Source organism: Alligator sinensis, unplaced genomic scaffold, assembly GCF_000455745.1.
Source record: "Alligator sinensis unplaced genomic scaffold, ASM45574v1 scaffold1643_1, whole genome shotgun sequence".
NCBI classification, from domain to species: domain Eukaryota; kingdom Metazoa; phylum Chordata; order Crocodylia; family Alligatoridae; genus Alligator; species Alligator sinensis.
This window is the reverse complement of record NW_005842687.1, coordinates 728,762-738,922: the sequence shown is the minus strand read 5'-3', so window position 1 is coordinate 738,922 and position 10,161 is coordinate 728,762. Positions and strand designations below refer to the sequence as shown.

General features: G+C 44.0%; 1 protein-coding gene across 1 annotated transcript in view; it reads right to left on the bottom strand.

The window, feature by feature from the left end:
* The window catches only part of UNC5D (unc-5 netrin receptor D), a 329,440-nt gene that overhangs the window by 38,350 nt on the left and 280,929 nt on the right, over window positions 1-10,161 (bottom strand). Inside the window, exon 15 of the mRNA XM_014524862.1 lies at window positions 8,292-8,376. Within this exon, the coding sequence (XP_014380348.1) occupies window positions 8,292-8,376 (85 nt within the window). The remainder of the gene's footprint in view (window positions 1-8,291; window positions 8,377-10,161) is intronic.

Sequence of the window (10,161 nt, the reverse complement as noted above, 5' to 3'; positions counted from 1 at the left end):
ATAATGGCCACAAGCTAGCAGAGAGCAGATTTAGACTGGACATTAGGAAGAACTTCTTCACAGTTAGAGTGGCCAAGGTCTGGAACGGGCTCCCAAGGGAGGTGGTGCTCTCCCCTACCCTGGGGGTCTTCAAGAGGAGGTTAGATAAGCATCTAGCTAGGGTCATCTAGACCCAGCACTCTCTTCTGCCTATGCAGGGGGTCGGACTCAATGATCTATTGAGGTCCCTTCTGACCCTAACATCTATGAATCTATGAACTCAAATTTCCGTCATGCCAGCACTCTATGCTGCTGCTAGACAAGTCTCTTTCATTCTACCCAAGTTAAGATGGCTGCAAAATATGTTGATACTGTCTCAACTCTGAAAAGGGAAAATGGGATTGTAATAGAAAACTAAATTAGTGTTTGCCTTTGTTTCATTTTATAGGATTTCATTAAAAAATATCTCCCCATAGTAATTCTCTGGTCTGGTTCACCACCTCTGTTTCTGCCCACAAAAATAAAACAGTAGGTAAAATTTGCTACTTGTCTTTAATTAACCCATTTTAATTCACTTTGGCAGAACCCTTGCAGATGAAACAGCTGGAGGTTTTTTTTTTTTCTTCCTTCCCTTCACATATCTTAATCTTTCATTGAAAATGATCAAAAAACTATGGCAGCAGATGGGGATGGAATATGAAAGTTCTCACAAAGGATTTCAGATATCAGAGAAAAAAATGAGAGAGGTTTCAGATTAAGTTTTGGAAAAATATCTTCAGGCTTTAAAGTTCAGAGGCAACACTGTGTCTTTTTCTTGGTTTTTAAAGAAAAACTCCAGTAATTATTTAGCTATCTAAGCTATTGTAACTAAATATTTACTCAGTATGCAGTTATTTTCTTCTTTTAATGTCCCTTCTTTTCAGAAATACCAGCCAATTTTCCTCCATCTAGTCTTACTTGAAAGTAGCTTTCAGGCTGAGGAGAAGAGAGGAAAGCCTCTATCGGGAATCTAGGACTTCCTGCTTCCCCCTTTGGGTACCGAGCTTTCATCTGCTTTGGCTTCTTATAGCACAAACCTCTACCAACTGCCAGGGCCACTACTCAAGCATTCATGGCAAGGCTTAAGGGATACAGGGTGGCTATTCTGCACAAGAGTATGTTCCCACTCATAAAAGAAAAAGCTTTAAATTAGTCACTACAGTTTGCTCAGTGTCTCCATAATGTAAATTATGAAAGCATAGCTAAAGAAAGCAAAGAAACAAAGGGCAAAGCCCGTTTATTTACGCAGTAGGAAGGAACCTCCAACCTAAAATGGAGGAAAGCCCCAAAAATTCAGTTCTCGCACTTACGCTACAAACAGATGTTGCATTTATGTGGGATAAACCATTTTATCCTGGGACAAAGTGCAGTCATAGAATCATAAAGATGTAAGACTAGAAGGGACCACAAGAAGTCATCTAGTACTCCCCCTGCCTAAGGCAGGATCATCCCTATCCAAACTATCCTATATAAAACTTTTGTTCCTAGTAACCCCAAGGGGTGCCCTAAAGGAAGAAGAAGAAGAAAAAAAACTAGGAACAATGGTCGCAAACTGACAGAGAGCAGATTTAGGTGAGATATCAGGAAAAACTTCTTCACGGTAAGGGTGGCCAAAATTTGGAATGGGCTTCTAAAGGAGCTGGTGCTCTCCCCTACCTCGGGGGTCTTTAAGGGATGCTGGATAGGCATCTGGCTGGGGGCATCTGAGCCCAGCGCTCTTTCCTGCCCAGGCAGGGGGTCGAACTCGATGATCTGTTGAGGTCCCTTCCTCAGCAGCATCTGTGAATCCATGAACCATCTAATGTCTTAGCAAAACTACGGTCAACCCTGACAGAAAACCCGACATAATACCTGAAGTTACATCATTTAGACATCCATGCCTATTATCCCAGGATAAATGCTAAAAAAGGTTCATGGGATAAGAAGTTTGAATAGGTTCTCCTGGGACATCTCAAAGTACATCTGAATGAGTATCTTGGGATTGCATCGTTGAATAAGTGACAGAAAAACAGCAGTGCACTCAGTCACTCACTAAACCCTGATTAGAAGGGTAACGTGGTATCTTGGGATGTTTCTGTTCTGGGACAATGTCAGGGACAAATGCAATGACGGCGAGGCATACTGCCACCTTGGCATCACCACCAGCCACCAGGCCAAACAGACGCCAAAGGAGACCATCGATGGGATTGTGGAGGATGCCTGCAAGCTAGACTCATCCATGCTGGCCCCCTGGCAGAAGATCAATGCGGTGAACACCTTCCTCATCCCCCTGTGTCGTGTTTGTCCTGAGAGGCTTGGCAGTCCTTGAGACCCCCCTCAACAAGGCAGTCTCCGAGATCTGTTGGCTGCTAAAAAAGTGGCGGCACTTACCGCTGACGGCCAGCAACGAGGTCCTGCATGTCCCCTACTGGCAGGGAGATGCCAACATCCCCCGCATGGAAGACCTGTGTGACATCGTGGTGGTCACCCATGCCCACCACCTCCTAACCTGCCCAGACCCGACAGTAAGTATCATCACCACCAGCTCCCTTGAGGAGACTGCATGCAAGAGGATTGCAAGGCAACCCACCTGACATGACCTAGCCACCTTCCTCAGTGGCTTGGTGGAGGGCAAGTTTGGCAGAGACAGCAGGGACTTCTCCTCGCTCTGGAACCGAGCCTGCAACATCATGCACCACCTTGGGAAGAGCATCAGCTGCACTTGGACCTGGACCTGGACCAAGGAGCGCCACGAGCAGGAGTCTCGCTGTTGCCAGCCCTGCATGCCAACCATGTCACCATGATGCCTCCCAGGGGGACCTTCCTGGAACGGTTCCTGAAGGACGCCATCGACAACAAGTATGCCAGCAACTTGAGGGCCAAACCTGACCAGGGCAAAGTCTTTGACATCACCTCGAAATGAGACTCCAGGGACCACTTCATGCCCAGTGGGAGCTTCATGTCCTTTGTGGACTGGCGCTTCCTCCACTGCGCCCGCCTCAACTGCCTGCCTCTGAACGGGGCCATCCGCTACAGTCACCAGGACAAGAGGTGCCGGCAGTGCAGCTATGAGATGGAGACCCTCCCCAACGTGCTGTGTGCCTATAAGCCTCATGCCAGAGCCTGGCAGCTCTGCCACAAAGCTGTCCAGGACTGCCTGGCAAAGGCCATTCAGGATCTCATGGGGGGAGGTCTCTGCGAACCACACTGTCCCGGGCTGTGAGAGCCAGATGCGACCCGACCTTGTCATCACCAATGAGGAGGCCAAGAAGATCATGATCATGGACATAACCATCCCCTTCGAGAACTGATGCCAAGCCTTCACCAATGCCCGGGCTCACAAGCAGGAAAAAAACGCCCCACTGGCCGACATCCTAGGAACCATGGCTACAGTGTGACGGTGGACGTGCTTATTGTGGGAGCACTTGGAACCTGAGGCCCCAGCAACAAGAGTGTTCTGCATGCCTGCCACGTCTCCCGCCGCTATGCCAAGCTGATGCGGCATCTCATGGTGTCTGACACCATCCACGTTGGTCCAACAACGTTAACGTTGAGCGCATCATGGGCCAGTGCCAGTACACCCACCTCGCCAGACTGACCACCACTGGATCAGACCCAGAGAGGACTGCCTGAACTCCTCCCCTGCACCTGATGGACTGAGAGCTATTCCTCAACCACGGACCACTCCACGCCACCTGGCAAGGAGCCCTGTGATAGGACTCTATGGACTGAGTAACTTCTTTGTTCAACCTACCCCCTCCACCATTGTGGACTTTTTTATGGGTTTGTTTGTATCTATCTTTTTTCTCTCTCAGCATCACAACCCCCTCCCTCCCCTATCCCTGGGCTTAGATGGCTAACGTTGTAGTTATGTGACCTAGCTGAGTTCCCCTCCTCACCCCCATCCCTCTTAGGTTAGTCCCTTACTCGGGCATGCTGTATTTCCCTTATGGCTTTGTCAGTTTTGTTTCATGACTCTTGACATTTTCAAATAAAATTAAACCTGTTCCCGGCTTTATTTGGCTAAGGTGAGGAAATCTGTTGTGGGCATCAGGCAAACAGACGGACAAAAAAAATGAAGGATACAAACTTCAGTCGGAAAAACTGCATGGTGGAGGTGGTGCAGCACACAGCTACGATACAGAGCTAACAGTTTGTGCTGGAGAATAGGCGGACCAGGGCCTCAGCTAGTCTAAACTGACACAGAGACTTTGCATTAGGATCTGGCCTTGTGTATGTAGGTATCTAGAGGCAGCCATAAGAAATAGCCGCACGAGTAGGGCCAGGGTCTTGACCCTGGCTCAGAAAAGGGCAGGTAAGGGCCATGCATTTGAAAAACCTGTTTTCTATTTGTTTTTTAAAAAGACAATTTGAATTTCTCTGTCCGGTCTTGTGGAGCCATCTCAGAGGACCCCGCAGTCTCACTACCCCTCTTAAAGAGGCAAATGTGAAAAGGGAAATAAAAGGATTGCCTAATTCCTCACTGTAATGCAGTCTCCACTGAGGGTGCAATGCAGCTGTTGTTGAGCAGCCCAGAGAGAAAACTGTATGACAGTTTTAGGACAGTGAGTACAGCAGACTACAATACCCATTTGACAACAACATGGAGTTAGGCAGAAGAATATCACAAGTCAGGACTGAAGTTGGCCAGGGCACTTGAGTTAAATGCGCCTCCTCTTGCAAAAAGCTGCCATCTCCAAATAGCTTTAATTACTTTTAAAAATGATTATTCTCATTTTGTAGGTGGGACCTGCAGCAGTAAAGCTCCAGCTAGCAACATGCTCAGGGGGGTGAGTGACACTAAGGAGACTGGCGGAATATGAAAACCTAAATTGCCATTTCTGCTTCCTGCAGTACCTCTGTATTCCTTAGAGATCTCTTATCCAAGTACTGGACTGACTCTTTTTAGACAGATTTGACAGGACACTAAGATGAAGAATCTCATTGTAAACAGTAAGTGAAGCAAGTAAAGTACACTCAGCAACGGTACAAACAAACCCGTAAATGATACATACCAGGGCTTAGCAGCAAGAGTAAAAGGCTATACTGTTGTGTGTCCAGGCTGTGCTGATCTTTACCTTTATATTAATATTATTTAAGGTTTAGACCAAGGTTGCCTGATTTGGAAAAATATATCCAAGTAAAATATAGTACACTGGAATGATTGTGATAAACTCTCAAGAGCAATACATCATCACAGAACTAAGTGACAAGTTGTATTTACCCAAGAGGACCAAGAAAATCAGAATGCATGCAGCAAAAGGGTAAAAAAACAACCCATAAAATATCTAAGTTTCTCATGTGTAAATCAAATACACTGCAGTGTCAATATGTGGAAAGGAAAAGAACTGCCGTTTGTAACAGTAGTGATAGTTTTGGTACTGACAGTTAAGGTAATGTTAAGAATGAAAGTCTAGGGGGACTCTGAGTATTGTTTAATGATCTGAGAGTACTTGAAAGCCAATGTTTCTGGGTTTGGGGATGTTTTATTTGGGGAATCTGACTTGTAGGCAAGGGATATCACTGCCTCTTCTATGATACTTAGGGCCTCTTCCAAAATATTTAGGGCTAACCTTCAAAACTATTTTAATTCTGGATGACTGACCTGAAAATGACTTTTTAGAGTGCTGAACAACATCAGTATTTCAAGTTGGGCACCCAAAGTTGGTGGATGTATTTGGGAAAATTTCAGCTCCTTTTACTATCATGTTTGACCATTTGCAAAGTGTCTGCAAACTCATCTGTCTTCCTGGGAATCTTTAATTGAGGGATGTTTGCATTTCTCATCCCCCAGTCTCAAAGCACTTTTAGAACAGTGCAAACCCTAATATCTGCCAGGTTCCTTCATATCACAGTATCCCCACCAGAATTAGTATGCCATGAATCAAAAGGGTCACTTAAGAAAAATAATGCATTCGGTAGTCAGATGATTCAATATAGAACGAACATCACTTAGAAACAAAATGCTGTAAATGATTCGTAGGGCTATGGAACAAAACAAGATCAGAGCGGCCTTAGGAAAATGAAATTCGAGTTACAAAAATAAAGGATAGCCTCTAACGGTGAGAGCTTGAAAGATACGGCTTGCAACCATATTCTCCTTCAAACCTGCACTCCAACTCTTTTTATTAGCATTGGGACATTATGCTACATTCACGACCTAAACAACCTGTCCTCAATTGCTGCGCTCAATTTGGTTAAGTTTCTATTTGCTATGTCTATTGTGTCTCCCGGGGCTTCAGTGGAGTTTCCAGCTAGGACCTGTTGGAATTGAAAAAATAACTTGAGCTAAACTTAGCGCTGTGCATCAGCAGAACCCATTGGGCTCTGAGAAACAACTAACTGGTATAGCACTTCAATTCTGTACAACCCATGTTGTGTGAAAAGTTAAAGCCAGTGGGAACCAACAAATCCTTTTATGGGAACAGCTATCCAAATCTGTTAAAACCATCTGTTTCTCTGACTGTTTTCTTTCACAGCAATAAGGGGAAAAAAAAAACATATTTTACAGTGAGAGGCTTTGGACCCAAGTCCAGTGTCACTGTAATAAGTAGGTCTGAGATAATTCTACTGAATACCATGGAATCACTCTAGGTGTGCAGAGGTGTATACTGCAACAGAATTAGGCCTCCCAATACCTCCAATGAGATGGTCTTAAAAAATGTCTGCAGAAGAGTTATGTTCATTTTGTGTGATGGGGCGGCAATGGCAGCACATGATGCAACTGTGTAAAGAAACCAAAAAAGGGTTTTAAAAATCTGCTTAGCAGATTTCGTACTTCTTTTGTTTTTGTGTTGTCCCCCCTCATTTAAAATAAATTTAATGGGAAATCTTGGAGAAATCAAAACAACTTAACACTTCTTCAAACATCACCTTTGCTGTCAAATGCAGCATAGGGAGACTACCCCTAATGCTCAAAAGACAGTTCCTGTACCCACGTTGACTCGGCCATTGCCAAGACAGCTACTGAGGACACAGACTCTTATGATGTCTTAGACAACGGACATATCTATAAACAAGGAATTGAATTGAGAGCCCATTCATCAATTGAACATAGACTACCAGATCCTCCACTGGATGGAGGTTAACAACAATTCAACTGATACCAGCAATGGGAATATTCAGATAAATGACCTGCAAATTGCCAAGCTCCTTACCTGAGATTTTCAGACATTCAACAGATTTTTCATAGCTGAATTTAGTGTCGTAGTAAAAGTACTCAAACTACTCTTCTTGACATCATGCAATTCCTCTGAAATCATTGGAGTTATGCTATTATAAATGAGTCTGAAATGAGGCCTCCACATTCCATTACGTGATATAATTATGGCTAGAAATCGACTGGGCTAAGATTCAGAGAGACCTCAACAAATTAGAGGACTGGACCAAAAGAAATCTCACAAGGTTCAATAAGGAGAAGTGCAAAATCCTGTAGTTTGGACAGAACAATCCCATGCACCAGAACAGTCTGGGGACTGATGGGCTAAGCAGCACCTCCTCAGAAAAGGACCTGGGGGTTACAGTGGACAGTTAGCTAAATATGAGCCATCAGTGTGCCCTTGTTGTCAAGAAGGCTAACAGCATCCTGGGCAGCACTAGTAGGAGCATTGCCAGCAGATCAAGGGAAGTGATTATTCCCCTCTATTCACCACTGGTGAGGTCACATTGGAAGTACTGTATCCAGTGTTGGGCCCCCCACTGCAGAAAGGACGCGAACAAATTGGAGAGAGTACAGCGGAGGGCAACAAAAATGGCTAGGGGGTTGGGGCACATGACTTTGGAAGAGAGGGTGAGGGAACTGGGCTTACTTAGTCTAGAGAAGAGGAGAGCAGCACTGACCCCAGCACTCTTCCCTGCCTATGCAGGGGGTTGGACTCGATGATCTATTGAGGTCCCTTCCGACCCTAACATCTATGAATCTATCAGATTGAGAGGGGTTTTAATAGCAGCTTTCAACTACCTGAAGGGGGGTTCAAAACAGGCTAGAGCTGGACTGTTCACAGCAGCGGCAGATGACAAAACAAGGAGCAACGGGCTCAAGTTGCAGCAAAAGGGAAGTTTAGGTTGGGTATTAGGAAAAACTTTCTTACTAGGAGGGTAGTAAAACACTGGAACACCAAAGAGGTTGTGAAATCTCTCCATCCTTGGAGGTTTTTAAGGCCTGGGATGATCTAGTTGGGGATCATCCTGCTTTAAGCAAGGGGTTGGACTAGATGTGACCTCTTGAGGTCCTTTCCAACCCTAATTTTCTATGATACTCCAGCTCTAAGAAAGAGCTGCCATGTGGTTCTTACCTGGATTCCCCTTGACCAATGGTAAGATAAATTTCCCATGAACTCTCTTCAGGGATAGCACCATGTGGTATCAGCAAACTGACCCCTAAGATGGAATAAATATAGTGGTTATTGTTGTATTTTCCAAACGGAAGGATTATGGAATATTTGGACTTCAAGTAAAACTTGAAAAATTGCCTCTGAATGACAGCCTTTGGAAACTCTCTCTAGCATTCTAGCAGAAAGTTCCTATTAAAATGGGAATAAAATGCGGGGCCTTAAATTAATCAGATTAAGAATACCCATTTTATTTAAATGTTTTACTTATTTATTTGTACTGCATATTGTCAGATTAAGATCTAACTGTGATGGTTGCCTCGGCCCATTTTCTAAAGGATACGTCGAACAACTACTTTTACAGCCGTCAGACTCTAACAGCTTTCAGTTGATACCGGTCTAGGTCAGACTGTAACCCCAGCTGTGGATAGGCAAAAAAAACTCTGCATCCCATTAACAATCCTCGGAGACATCTTATCCCCTAGGGAAGATAATTCTGTCATTGGTATCAGGTCTTAAAAACAATTTTGTGTGTGGTCAGAGAGGATAAAACTGCTAAACTTCAAAAGTATGAATGCAAATGTAAAATCTCACTAGTCCTTTCCTAGGTGTAGTACACAGCAGAGTTAAGGAGGCTCAGCCCAGCCCTACAGTTCATGAGGAGTGCCAGATCTCTCTCTCTTCTGTAGCAATTGCTTTGAAGTAAATCTTTTACATCAGCTCCCAGATAACAGCCCACCGAGCACAGTTCTTCTCTTTAATGTATCTTCTTGTTTATGATAAGAAATGAACTGGGTATGCAGGAGGAAAAAAAATAAAGCCTGTGCAAAAATAAAACCTCAGGGTGTCTTCCTCCCCCTCAAATAATGTCTCACCCTCTCTTTCATCAGAAGAATCAATGCTGGAGTACAAAAGCATTCAATTTGATTATTATAATTTCAACTGAGAGAAGGCATCCTTTTAATTCCATTACGGAGGCAGCCTGAACTGCACTCTTGTCAGCAAGAGCCGCTGTACAGTTGTGCAGTCCAAGACTCATTACAAAACAAGTTATTTTTGCTTTAAATTGATGAACTTTATTCAGTAAGATTCTGGTTATCGTTAGTTTCTTGCACTTGTGCTAAGAGTGAGGCACACTAAGAAATTCTTCTCTGTACCTGCTGACAAAGAGATTTGTTATTTACTATGACCTTAATATGAATGTTAGGGGCACAGACACCATTACATCAGTTAGGTATCTTGTTTGTGATTATCAGTCACCTATCTACTGCTCTCGCTTTATTGCTGTAGACAAACACTTTTGATATTTATGGCTGACTTCAGTGCAACCATTTTCCTTGCAGGCAGAAAGGATAGGTTCATACTGTAGTGGTGTCGATAAAACCCAAGATGGTTAAACAGGTGGATTTTTCCCATGCACAAAGTGCACTTAGGCAACTAATTTGCAGTGAAAGGCAATGTTACTAGGTACCACCTGTGCCTTTGCAATGTCCTTCTAAGTAGTCACCTGGCTTGCATACTGATTAGAAAAACACAGCAGTTTAGTCATCCCATATTCACATCTTACTACAGTTATAAACCTTGGACATTTAAAACATCTCCTTCTTTGCAGGATGAACTCTACTGGATAACAGGAAGCTTTGGTAAAAAAAGAGAACACCCATTTCATGTAGGACAGGAGGAATAAGGACCAGAACTGCATTGCTCTGTGTGCCCCCAACAACAGCACTTAGGCAATGCGTGTTTCAATTCAACCATCACTCATACATCAAGCTCAGAGGTTACAGAGCTCAGAGACATCCCAAAACTATCTTAGCTTCACCTCAATCAATGA